This window comes from Onychostoma macrolepis, chromosome 05 (genome assembly GCF_012432095.1).
Source record: "Onychostoma macrolepis isolate SWU-2019 chromosome 05, ASM1243209v1, whole genome shotgun sequence".
NCBI classification, from domain to species: domain Eukaryota; kingdom Metazoa; phylum Chordata; class Actinopteri; order Cypriniformes; family Cyprinidae; genus Onychostoma; species Onychostoma macrolepis.
This window is the reverse complement of record NC_081159.1, coordinates 11868130-11882070: the sequence shown is the minus strand read 5'-3', so window position 1 is coordinate 11882070 and position 13941 is coordinate 11868130. Positions and strand designations below refer to the sequence as shown.

At 37.8% G+C, this 13941-nt stretch overlaps 1 protein-coding gene across 4 annotated transcripts in view; it reads left to right on the top strand.

Annotated features, from left to right (window-relative positions):
• The window catches only part of dapk1 (death-associated protein kinase 1), a 75616-nt gene extending 61798 nt beyond the window's left edge, over positions 1 to 13818 (top strand). For all 4 annotated transcript variants that reach the window (XM_058774957.1, XM_058774954.1, XM_058774955.1 and 1 more), the window contains 8 exons: positions 931 to 1008; positions 2042 to 2258; positions 5416 to 5601; positions 5916 to 6113; positions 7428 to 7566; positions 7736 to 7856; positions 9225 to 9413; positions 10860 to 13818. In XM_058774957.1, coding sequence (XP_058630940.1) covers positions 931 to 1008; positions 2042 to 2258; positions 5416 to 5601; positions 5916 to 6113; positions 7428 to 7566; positions 7736 to 7856; positions 9225 to 9413; positions 10860 to 12128 — 2397 coding nt within the window. In that variant the 3' untranslated portion in view covers positions 12129 to 13818. The remainder of the gene's footprint in view (positions 1 to 930; positions 1009 to 2041; positions 2259 to 5415; positions 5602 to 5915; positions 6114 to 7427; positions 7567 to 7735; positions 7857 to 9224; positions 9414 to 10859) is intronic.
• Positions 13819 to 13941: the final 123 nt, after the last annotated feature.

Here is a 13941-nt window from a genome sequence, read left to right as displayed (position 1 = left end):
AACATTGATAATAATAAGAAATGTTTTAGAGCACCAGCATATTAGAATTTCTTAAGGATCATTTGACAATGAAGACTGGAGTAATGGTCATCACAGGTATTAATTACATTTTAAAATATATTAAAACACTTGTATTGTAATGTTAGGAAAAAACACCAATTTTGGGTCAGTAGATATATAAGAGCCAGGCAATATTTTATTCCGTGGTGTAATTGGCATCACCTGAACTGTATGGCGCTAAATAGACTATCAGCTGAAGAGACTCTTTCCATGGGCGGACAGACAGATCGCAGCAGAAGTGAGAAGTGATGGGTGAACAGTTGAAGGAAAATATTACCCACTATATCACAACTCTTTTTCAATAAGAGCCACAGTCAGGCAGAACAGAATCACATGCAATCCCATGAAACTGTTGCAAATGAGCGAATGACTGTGTGCCAGGACGCCACACTTGTTCTGACTTACTATTTTTTGGACTGATAATTTCATTTTTTGTGGTGTCGTTTATATACACCCATTTCGTATACACAATCATCTGATACGTCTTGAAGGCAGCATTACACCTGTCATTAATTTCAGCAGTAATCATCAGTGTACCCACTGTTGTAATGTACTGTGAGTCACGCTGTAGAGCTGTTAGGTGATATTCTCTCTCTTCTTTCTTTCTCACTTTTTCTTGTTAGCTTCTCACTTTCTCTTTTACACCCTACCCTGCAAACACACTCTCTATCTCTCTCTCTGTGTATCTCTGTATCTATCGGAGATTTATTAATGCGGTGCTCTGGTAATACAGAGCAGATGAAAGGATGACAGAATTTGATTTATCTAGCTTTACTTATTCATCTGTGTCACTGGACGCTGACGGGCCCTGCATTGTCTGTAATGTTCTGTAGGCTGCAGTTTATCCATCACTGTCATTGTCTCTCGCAGGATGGGAAGACAGCGGAGGATCTCGCGATTGCAGAGCAGCAGGAGCATGTAGCAATGCTGCTGGCCAAGCTGAAAAAGGTGTGAGTCTTTGTTTATTATTCATCTCACTGAGACTCAAGAGACATTCATTTGCATTACATGAATGCTTTGTGAAGGCTTATGAGATCCTTGTTGTATTTTATATGACACCTGCAGGAGACGTCAGTTTTACTCAATAATGACTCTCATCCCACTGAAATGTTTGCTGATTTTGATATTTTTTTAAATAAATATTTGACTTCCAGAATATATTTTAACATAATATATTTAATATATTTCTCTCTGAGTGATAACTGGGTAATCCCCAATTGTCCAAAATCCAACTCCATGTAGATATCAAAGTTTGTAAGATGCTGTGAAATCCATATGAGAAAATACTTTCGGAACTAAAAGTGGATAGGCATTGTTGCACTGTATAGTGTCATGTTCTTACTATGTTTTGTTGGATATGTACTGTGGTATTCTTTAAAGTACCATGGAATAACGTGTAAATATGATGGTACAATAATATGGTAGTCAATCGGTGCATTGCTATTTATTATAACTGAAGCTTGCAGCTTCTTAAACATGGCATCATATCTGCCAATTAATCCCACTAAAATCGCAGATGGTGTTTTGAAGCTCTTGTGTAGTCCTTTAATGTGGCAAAAACATTTTCAAGGTTACTAAAAATAGATTTTCCATATTCTAAGATATTTTTACATCTAATTTGACCTTCAGTCTACATCAGTTTATTTTTTTTAATCCTTCAGTCACTCAGATTTGATCTAATGTTCAGATGTACGGTTTATCTATTAACCACAGACTTGACTTTAGATTATGGAAATCTTTTAATTTGACGGTCACATACATGATTTAATATATGGCATTTAGCGTCTTGCTATTTGCTTTAAAAAATGGATTATGCTCAGTTAGAGGACTCTGAATACTAGCTATTAAGAGCCTATTAATTACACTTATTAGGATGCACTGAACATCCTCAGACACATTAACATTGTCATTGGTCCATATGTCATATTTTAATGCCAGCGGATTGTGTTAATTTACATACCCTTTGTGACTGGTCTTACAGGACAACCATAAGAGCATTTACATCCAGCAGCTGCGGCCTACACAGACCCTCCAACCTCGCATCAAACTCAAGCTGTTCGGCCACTCGGGAGCAGGGAAGAGCACTCTGGTGGAGTCTTTGAAGTGTGGCATCTTGCGGAGTTTCTTCAGGAGGAGGAGGACCAGGTTGACCAACCCTGTCCGGCACCCAGCCTCACCTGTCACCTCCAAACCTGCAGGTAGGGTGATGAGTTTTCCTCCTTCATCTATAGAAAAGCTGAAAATTAAAGGAATTGTTCTTTTCAAGATGTAGATTAGTTTGTTTCTTCATCCAGAGAAATGTAGTATTATATTACTTGCTCACCAATGGAATCTCTGCAGTGAATGGGTGCCGTCAGAACGAGAGCCCAGACTGCTGATACAAAAATATCAGTAATCCACAACACGGTTCCAGTCCATCAAATAACATCTCATGAAGTGAAAAGCTGCACATTTTGTAAGAAACAAATCCATCAAGGCACTTTACCTTTAAATTGTCATTTCTGGCCGAAATACCAGTCCATAATCCATAATAATGCTCTCCCCAGTGAAAAAGTCCATCCCCTGTTGTCCTTTCACATCAAAATCCACCAACATATTTGTTAAGAACTGTTTTGGACTGTTTTCACTTGTAAATAATGCTTGATCTGTGCATATTTCGCTCCTGATTCAGACAAGATGACTTTTCCATTGGAGAAAGCAATGGTTTGAAGTTAAAAACAGTTTTAAGTTAAAAATATCTTGATGGATTTGTTTATTACAAACGTGCAGCTTTTCGCTTCGTTTGACATTAATTGATGGACTGGAGTTGTGTGGATTACTTGTTGATGTTTTTATCAACTGTTTGGACTCTCATTCTGACGGCACCCATTCACTTCAGAGGATCCATTGGTTAGCAAGTGATGTAATGCTAAATTTCTCTTAATCTGTTCCGATGAAGAAGCAAATCTTTTATGGCCTGATGGTAAGGACATTTTCAGAAAATGTTCATTTTTGGGTGAACTATTCCTTTAAGCTTGGTAACTTGGAGTATAGAGATTTTTCTGGGCCAACTTTGTTCATTTCCTCACTCATTCCCATATTAACACACACGTCATATAGCGCTATCCTTGGAAGGCGCAATCACATCTATGTAATGCGTTACACATGAAGCTAACTTTTTTTCTCACAATTACTGTCACAGCCAAATTGAGGAAGTCGTCTCTAGGTTTCTATGAGAAAAGTTTTTAGAAAGAACCCAAGTTCAGTGGAAAGCGTTGATTGTGCGAGACATATGCAGCACAGTGTGACTAACACGTTACAAGATATAAAAAAGAGTTTGAGTCATCTGACTCTCATTTTATTTCTCCAACTAAAATGGCTGTTAGCACTTCTGTGGTTTTTTCAGGAATTTTGTTTTTCCCAGCTGAACTATTTTAATTATGTATATATGTGGTGATACTGGCTCATCTTTTTGGAGTTTTTTTTTTTTTTTTAACGTACAATCTTTGTCCATTACCAGTCCATATCTTTATCCACTCGGCAACAGTTTTTTTTTTTTTTAATCTCAAAAAATATATATCAGAAAAAGAGAACCTTTACTAAATATTTATTTTTCTTTCAACACTGGGAAATCTGGAATCAGGCCTTTAGGAAAGAGCTCCCCCATGTGGTGGGTTTCCACATTTTAAGAATTGATTTTGAACAGCTTAATTCATTACATTTTTATAAACCCTCAAATAATACACATCATTTATCCTTTAGCTACAAACATATCCTTATTTTATATGGGTAGTTGACAAATAGCCAGTAAAAAATGCTTTTTTTGTAAAATACCATTTTTGAAGAAGAAATGCATGTATTTATGTAGTGTAAAGTCTGGTCTTTGAGAAAATATAAAGGGTCACTAACTTCATCAGTTCTTTCATTGTTTACTGAACTGTACCATAAATTTGTCCTATGGTGTGACATAGCAAAAAGTAAGGGGAAAAAAAACCTTAATAATATATAAATAGCATGAGAGAGATTTATCTTTATTTTATACTTTATTTTATCTAATTTACATCATTTTTCCCCATGACTTGTTGAACAAAAAAATTCAGTCTCTTTCAATCAGTATGTTACTAAAACTCTTCTAGCCCCCCCGCTGCATGTGCGGCACAGCTAAATATGATTGATATTCAAACTATATTCATTAAGATGTGAATACAATTTTTAAAACTATATAGCTACTCTTTTTAAGGCATCATTTTTGTTCTATTTACTTTCTGCATTGTTCTCTTAGGATCTCCTCCCTTCTGCGTGGATCCCTGTTAATTTTCTGTCTATATTTCCGTGTCCTCTATCTTCCACTAATTTCTCTCCCTCAATTCTTTCTGTTTCAAAAACATATCACATTTTATACTTATTTTCATGACACTTTATAACAGTACAAGTTTTCTGTGAAAACATCAGAAAATACTTTAATTAATGTAATTATTGCATTTAAGAACACTGAAAATGATCAAACAAGAATAAAAAGGACTTGAAAACTGCTTTTTAAAGAGACATTATCCTGTGGTGTGACAGTACAGGCGTCACACCGGAGGACATTTTCTGTCACACCATAGGACATTTCAGCCTTTTTCTGTCAAGTAATGACCTTGCCATTCCAAGCAAACCTATCCTTAGCTGTTTGGAAGACACATCTGCATCATTTTCCATGATTATGTAGTTTAACATACATTTTTTAATTAAAAAATATAATTTAGGGGTGTCACACCAAAGGACAACAAAACGTAACACTTTTGTAGTGGTTCCAAAAAAGTGAAAAATTTGACAATGTGCACATGTCAGGCTTCAGTAACACGACCATGAATGGGGTCCTTCAAATAATTACATTTTTTTCTGGAATTGCTGCTTTAAAATCAGGATATGGTGTCACACCATAGGACATGGTTTTCAGAAAACAAAATGTATTAAGTTCCTACACTTTCAGAAATATATAGATGGAAAAAAATGATTGCTATTTACTCAAATGAACACATGTACAATTATACCGGGTGTATTTATTAACATTTTTATGCTTTTCTTTTTAATTGATTAAAGTTGTAATTTACTGAACCATGCTTGGGACACACCATAGGACAATTTTGACATTTGGCTCAAAAATTTAAAAAATCGACTACAGTTCCATGTAGGACAAAGAAATGTTTAATGATTTACAGCACTTTAAATAACGACAATATCAATTACATTCATTTTTATCCAGTGGGACAGTGAAAATGCTATGTCACGTCAACAACCCATATATTGTTATCTATTATAAGAAGTCAATTCCATCTAGTTTACAGTCTTTCTTTATTTTTGCTTCCCTGTTTGTGTGTCGTGTGCATGTAGTGTCTGTCAGCATCTCTAACCTGTACCCAGGCTGTGAGAATGTCAGTGTGCGTAGCCGCAGTATGATGTTTGAGCCCAGTTTGACTAAAGGAGTGCTAGAGGTCTTTAGTCCTGTTCATAACGCTCTCTCCACGGCTGACGACACTGCCACCAAAGCCATCGACATCCAGAATGCCAATGTCAATGGTAAAAGTCATTTATGATAAATATTAAATAAGTCTCACCAAGACTGCATTTTTCTGATCAAAAATACAGTAAAAAATAGTAATAATATGAAATATTAATACCATTTGATTTTTATTTTAATATATTTTAAAATGTGATGTATTTATGTATAGAAAGGTTAAAAGAACAGCATTGTTTTGAAATAGAAATGATTAGTAACATTATAAATGCCTTTACTGTCACTTTTGATCTGTTTAATTTATCTTTACTGAGTAAAAAAAAAAAACTGAATGATATTGTGTATTTTATGTATTGTATTATGCAATATTTTTTAGGTGTTGGGGACTTCAGTATATGGGAGTTCTCTGGTAATCCAGTCTACTATTGCTCATATGACTACTTTGCTGCGAATGACACCACAGCCATTCATCTGGTCTTATTCAGCCTGGAGGAGCCTTACGAGACTCAACTAAACCAGGTCACATTCTGGCTCAACTGCCTGAAGGCTCTCACCCTGCCAGAGGACAACATCGGTATGTGCAAGTGTGTGTGTCTCCTGAGACTACAGTGTACAATGTATGGATTTCTTCTCGTCCTTTGTAGAGGGCTTTCCATTACTGTAATTACATGGATCAGCTGAAGCTGCGAAGTCTGTGATTAAGAGGTCTAAGGAGCAGTTATACAGTTTTCTGTATTGAAATAGTTTTTAAATATTATTTATGTTTTTAATCTAAAAAATAATTTTATATATATATATATATATATATATATATATATATATATATATATATATATATATATATATATATATATATATATATATATATATATATCAGAAAAAGGGAATCTTTACAAAATATTTATTTTCCTATTTAAATATTTATGTTCTATTAATATTTAAACCAACAATGAAGTTACCCATAGTCCTGTTACTATGAAAGTAGGGCTGTCAATTGATTGACTTTTCTTTTTAAATGCACTAATTACACAACATCATGTTAATGTGGCAAATGAGTAAAGCATTAAATAGACATAACAGAGTCTGGCTTTAGAAGTCAATATATTATTTGTTTTATTTCCATGTCATTCAACACAAGTCTATAAATTGCCAAACTCTTTTTTTATTTTTTTTACCATTGAGTTTGTCAATCTATCCGAGGCCTGTTCACACAGAATGCATTCTCACATTCCATCTGTGCTATTTATGCTTGGTTTTTCTGTGTACATATAAGGTAGATGGATGTTTTGACTACTGCATTATATCTTGCTGTTTTCACACCATGAGCACCATATATTTTTTTCTCTGACGAGTTAAAAGCAGTTCTACTTTTGAAAGCGTGTCTTGAGACCCCTTGCATTTCCCATGTGTTACCTGTTCTACTGTTTTTGAACAAATTTTAAATAATGTCAAATATTTTTAGCACATTATTAACACATTTTTAATATAAATATTTGTATTGAGTGAACAAGTTAAATTGACAGTCGTATGATAGAAATGAGCTCATGCATGCAGTTTTGTTCTCTGTTTATCACTGTTTCACTGTTCTCTGTGCTGTGCTTCATTAATGCTGTTTGTAGTTTTCTCATTCTTGTCTCTCTCAAACTCTCTCTGGTAATTTCAGCTTGGCTTGCCTTTGCTTTCACTGTAGTGATGGTTGATGAATTTGTGTAAGTACTGTAGCAGGCACATCCATAGTGCTATGGATAATGCCAAAAGAGACTTCATTAGAGTCGGTGCATCAGTCTTAATCTAGGAATCTAGTTCTTGGTCTATGATCCTCAAATAGTTGATTTGAGAGTTGAGATTATGCATAATGAATAAAACTGCCTCTCTGTTGTATCCACAGCGTTTGGAGGGAAGATCAGGAATCCACTGCGTGTGGTCCTGGTGGCCACACATGCTGACATTGTGAATCTGCCCCGATCGTTTGGGGGAGAGTTCAGCTATGACAAAGAGAGGTCTCTACTCAAGGAAGTCAGAAACAGGTGATTAAATCAGCACATACTGTCAGTTTGAAGCTATGAGACCTACAAGGACAATATTTGTCAAAGTGATCATTTTAGTAGGACTGATTCGATCATACTGATTAAAGTGATTTGATGGATAAGCCAAACTATTAAACTGATAATAATGTTGTTGTTTTTTTCCTTTCAGGTTTGGGAATGATCTGCATATTGCCGAGAAGCTTTTTGTCATGGATGCAGGAGCGTCCAACTCTAAAGACATGAAGCTGCTGAGAAATCTTCTGTTAGAGCTCCGCAACACCATCATCTCTGTAAGATTGGTCTCCATTCTACTACACTTCCCAACACTTTATCATTTCAATTACCTAAATGTAGCATTGGCATTAAAAGGATAGTTCACACAAAAATGAAAATTCTGTCATTGCACACCCTCACGTCGTTCCAAACCCGTAAAACCGTCGTTCATCTTCGGAACATAAATTAAGATATTTTTGCTGTAATCTGAGAGCTTGCTGGTCCTGAATAGACAGCAATGTAACTACCACCTTCAAGGCCAAGAGAGGTTGTTAGGACATTGTTAAAATAGTCCATGTGACATCAGTGGTTCAACCTTAATGTTATGAAGCTACGGGAATACTTTTTGTGCACACAGAAAACAAAATTTCTTCTCTTCCCTGTCAGTCTTCACAGTGCGTTCATGAGAGTACCAGGACGCATGTGTGCGATGCTGCTGATGTAGAACCTGGATGCGCTGTGCCTTGTTTGCAAGCAGAGGAATGCACACGCATGCGTCGTATTACTCTAGTGAACACACGTCAAACACTTACACTAGAGACAAGAAATCTTTGAATAAAGTAGTTATTTTTGTTTTCTCGTAGCTTCATAAAATTAAAGTTGAACCACTGACTGATTTTAATGATGTCCTTACTACCTTTTTAGGCCTTAAACATGTCAGTTGCGTTCTTGTCTATGAAGGGTCAGAAAGCTCTCGGATTTCATCAAAAATATCTTAATTTGTGTTCCAAAGATGAATGGACCGGTTACCGGTTTGGAACGACATGAGGGTGAGTAATTAATGACTAGGTGAACTACCCCTTTAAATTAATTAAAAATTATTTATACTGATCTGGGTCTGATCTCTATATAATAAAGCTCTCTTCTTTTCTTTAAAATGCGCACACACACACACACACACACACACACACACACGTGTGTTCTCTCTCTCAGAAATACACAATATCAAACACTGACACTCAGATCCCTCGCTAATACATTCTGCTCGTTCTCCTCCTACATCTCTCTTTCTGTCTTTCTCACTCCTACACATACCTGTACAGATTACTTTTTCATCCGCCGTTATATAGTGTCTGGGTTTTTGTGTATATTATGAAGGAAAAAGAAGTAATTACTATGGTTTTGAAATATGTCATTTATATAGTACAGTATCTTTGAGGTGTTAAAGGAGACTTTCATTTATCAGTGGTGATTTCTACTATTGTTTCTACTTTCAGTTAATGGGGGAAAATTTAGACTGAGATTATCATAGATACCTTGGGGGTCTGTTCTTTTGACTTGGGCTAGAAAATAATTACCTAGCAACCACTCAGAACAACTTAGCAACCCCATTGGCATTTTTTCAGAGATGTAAAATTGCTTTTCTCTCTCTGTCGTTTTCACAGACCTGCAGGCCGATGACTCAGCTGGCAGAGAAGCTGTTGTCCACTCTGCCTTCCTGGCGGAAACTGAACGGGCCGAACCAGCTGATGTCATGGCAACAGTTTGTTGTGGATGTGCAAGAACAAATCAACCCTCTAGCCAGTGAGGAGGATCTGCGGGAACTGGCTTCACAACTTCACAGCATGGGAGAGGTGTGTGTGCGTGTGGGCGGCCACGTGAATGTGTGAGAGTGTGTGTGTGACGATGAGCAGATGAATAAATGTGTACGAATGTTTGAATTATGGTTATATTGTTGTGGACATAGCTTAAGTGTTTTTGAAGTAGATGCACTGTATCATTAATTAAAATTATTGTTTTCATACATTATGCTATGCTATCGTACACACCCCCGCTATTAATGCCACATCCATTACTTCAAAATCACTCAAAGTATACAATGCAGAACATCTACAAACATGTTTTTATATGGATTCAAATGAGTTTGTGGGTGTCAGCAACTAAATAGGGGCCTTTGCAGTCTATTGACCACCCACAACCATTACAACAACAGCTTCACCGATAGAGAGAGCAGGTGAATGAGTCATTCTCATCAATATTAGTCATTTGTGTTTTCAGCAGCAACACTTAAACACATTTTAGGGAATGTTTTGATATTGATGGGCTGAAATGCCATGCTGTGATTCAGCTTTATTAACATTTACTTACATAAGACACTCTGTTTAAGGGGCTTCAGCTCCCCTGTGTTTAACCTCGGCCCTTTTAAAATCTGTTATGTCATGTCTCTTCAAAGAATAAGCCACACAAAAATAACAATTCACATCAGCCTGTATGACTGACTTGTGTGTATCAAAATGAAAAATGTTGAAGAAGGTACTGAAAGTGCATGAGAATCTGGGCTGCCAAGCTCCAAAATGACAGAAAATCACTGTATAAATCATATATTTCATAAATGTGTTTGCTGTATTCCAAGTCTTCTGAATTCATAAAATAGCTCAAAATAATGAACTGACCCAAATTCAAGGCATTTCGATTGCGCCCCCATAACTACTGATTTCCTGACATCTATACTGATGATTTATCATATTTATTTGAAAAGGAATAGGTGAGTTTAGCCCCAAAAGTGACAGTTTAGATCAACACATCCGCTGAATTGTTATGGAACCCACACCAACACAAATATTCAACATTAACTTAAGATTAACGGTCCGATTTTCACATGTGATATGCCTATTCAGGCCAAAGCGTATTCAGATTTTGTATTTTGTATTCACTATGGTCTTTATCCCACAACATCAAATACAAAAGTAAAGAGACTAGAGAACTGGTTCCCAATTCTTCCACTGCTATTCACTGGTGCTTTGCAAAATTATCTGTTTGTTAGTGCCACCTTGTTGTATTTTTATGTAACAACAGCGGCTCTGGGGATGTGACCAAAAGCATGAATCTTACTGGTTGGCCAGTTTTCTTGTTAGTATGATGGAAAACAATTTAGAACACCGATTTAGAATTTTCATGACTGTCAGCCGTTCATTTAAATTAAAATTTCATCTCACTGAATATTTATCTTGGTGTCTTTGGAATCTTACAATCACTCATTTGCTTGCACTCAATCCTTTTTATACCCTTCTTTCTTCTAGATTAACATCATGCAGAGTGAGACTATCCAGGACGTTGTCCTGTTAGACCCTCGCTGGCTTTGCGGTAACGTACTCGGCAAGCTTCTCTCGATTGAAACCCCCAAAGCAATCCACCACTACCGTGGCCGCTACCGTGTGGAAGAACTCCAAAACCTTGTCTCCGAAGGTGACATCGATGAACTTCTCCAGGTGCTCGACGCCATGGATGTATGTGCCCGCGACTTAGCCAACCCGGGAATGGTTGACATTCCCGTCCTCATACGCACGGGTGGCCTACAACACACCTGGACGGACGAGGAAGACATCGAAGGCGAGGACACTTTGCTTTACGGCGGCGTGCGAGTTGTCCCTGCGGAACACTTGGCGCCATTCCCTTGTGGACTTTTCCATAAATTGCAAGTGAACTTGTGCAGGTGGAGCCGGCAGCAGAAGCCAGAGGTCGAGGCTGAGGATGTGAGGTTGTGGAGCGGCGGAGCACGGGTTGGACTTGGCGGCGCTGAGGCACTGGTTCTGCTTGTGAACCACGGGCAGGGCATGGAGGTACAGTTACGAGGACCTGACTCGGATCCCGGGCGTTGCTATGCTTTATTGGACACATTGTGCGGCATGGCAGAGGGTCTGTTAGCTGCTACGCTACCCGGTTTGCTTACCGCCCGGCATTATCTTAGCCCTCAGCAGCTGCGGGAACACCACGGCCCCATCATGCTCTACCAACCGAGAGACTTTTTCCGTGCCCAGGCGCGAGGCGAGAACGCGCTTTCGAACACCATGGGCGGCTATCGTGAGAGCTTTGTCAGTATCGTAGCATTAGGTTGCACCCAGGTCTACAAACAGGGCAGTCTTGGTGGGGAAGTGCCAGTGGCGGAAGTCAGTCACCTGACTCGACGCAAGCTCTGCCGCCTACTGGACCCTCCTGATGCCCTCGGAAAGGACTGGTGCCTGCTTGCCATGAACTTGGGCCTTAGCGAGCTCGCTGCTAAATACAGTTCTGGCACCAACGGGACTCCGCCTGCAGACCCCCTTTCCCTTCCCAGTCCCACAGCCACGCTCCTGCAGGAGTGGAGCCAGCGACCCGATTCAACCATAGGCGTTTTGGTCGCAAAGTTGCGAGAACTCGGCCGACGGGACGCGGCAGATTTCCTCCTCAGAGCTGCACCGGTGTTCCGGGTCAACTTGGAAATACTGATCACCCCGCCGGAGCCCTACAGCCCGGTGTGTAATGGGGGCGGCACATCCTTCAACTCCATCAGTTCCGTGATCTCTCGTTAGGACGTCACTTGTGTCTATAGAGAAACGTGCAATTGACCGGTGGAGCGGTGTTAAATCTCAAGCTCCCTGGTGTCCTGAGACTGAAGTATTTGAATCAGATACTCTACTTATGTCCATTTGGTTGCCCTTCGCAATTTCTGAATGTTCATTCTTGGTGTCTTTGAAAAGGTGCCTATGTGCTTTTTTCTGCAAATCTTTTATTGACTGTCACATTCCCAAGGTGAAATTGCAGGCGGCCTTTTTTTAAATGCCCTTACTGAAAGAAAATTCTATTACTTTTATAAATTCGGACAGCTGTTTTAGGGGAATTGCGCTAAATTTGATGACCGAATGATAGATCACTAAGTGCTTGGCAGCATTATTTAATAAACGACTCAAGCTATTGAGTGCCTTGAAGATGGTAAGCTGTTGACAAAGAGCCATCGTTATAGATTTCAAATTTGGATGTGTACCTCTGCAAGTGTTTCGGTGTTTACCTGTCTTAGGAAGCTTTTAATAAACATATCTATTAGATTTACACTTTTTCTCAAACATACAAAATTGGGTCATTTGCATTTACTACCCGATTGTTCTATATTGCAACTAAAACGCATCATTTTTCAGACAGGAATTTATTCGAATGATGAAGCACAAAAAAAGCATTCTAAACATTCCTTTAAAAATCAAAATGCATGATAAATTGATTTTAAGTCCCTCTCATTTGTCTTATTCACACTTATAGCCTACTTGTCACATTCACTTTTGTGAAATATTACGGTTCTGACTACCTGTCAAATGGAAATTATGAAATATTCCAGGCACTTACATGACAAGTAAGATTTAGTTTTTCTTTATAAAAATGATATCTGCTGCAGTGTCTTGATAAGCATGATCTTTGTTACAGTTGTTCAGTTTTTTTCCCATATATTCTGTTTCACACATTTACACTGTTGTCGAGCGTTTAAGAAATGTATTTTAAACACGTAGTCATGTGTATTCTTTACACTGGAGAATTAATCATAAAATGCTATTCTAAGGGACTTAAGTTGGGCAAAAGTGTCTTAAAATGTGTTGACATTTACATTGAAACTGTTAAAAGCGATGCCATTCCTCAGTTATAGGAATACCTGTCTGATTGTACTGAATGTGGTATATTGGACACAAATGAAGTGACAACTTGAAAGCTGTAGATGGCAGCAAAGACTCTCTCTTACATCTAACACATGCTATAACTCTTTTGCTCTCCTTTGTATGAAACAGTTGCCGTTTCATCATCATCTTTTTTAATGTCTGAAAGTCCAGAGAACTGTTCCATATTATATTTTGGGACAGGTCTACCCTCCAACCTTTCATCATTTCCCTTGCAGGCTTAAAATCACAAACTTTTCTAAAAGGGAATTGGGCATATTGTGTTTTCTCATTCCAAAAGGCACATTTTTATATTGTGATTAAGTCTATGTATTATGGAGCTCTTTCGCTGTTTAGCTGTGGTCAAGGTTCATAGTTTGCCCTCTTAAGACTTTAACAGGGTACATCAGAGGGGAACATATCCTGGTGTATTTAAGACTTGTACAGTCATCTCTTTGCACAAGACCTTCACATTATTGCTTTATTTATATTATGTCCGCATGTCTCTGAATGCCATGTCCTTAATACTTCCTCAAACTTTACAGTGTACTACATTTTTTTTTATAATAAATTGTTTACTCAATGAGTCTGTTCTTTTTGAAAAATATATTTGAAAGTGTTGTTCATGCAATATTTTGCCATTACATTTCCCTGTTTCAAAGATTTAGTAATAATTAATAAAGTGCATTTCCCAAGATCAGTGTAA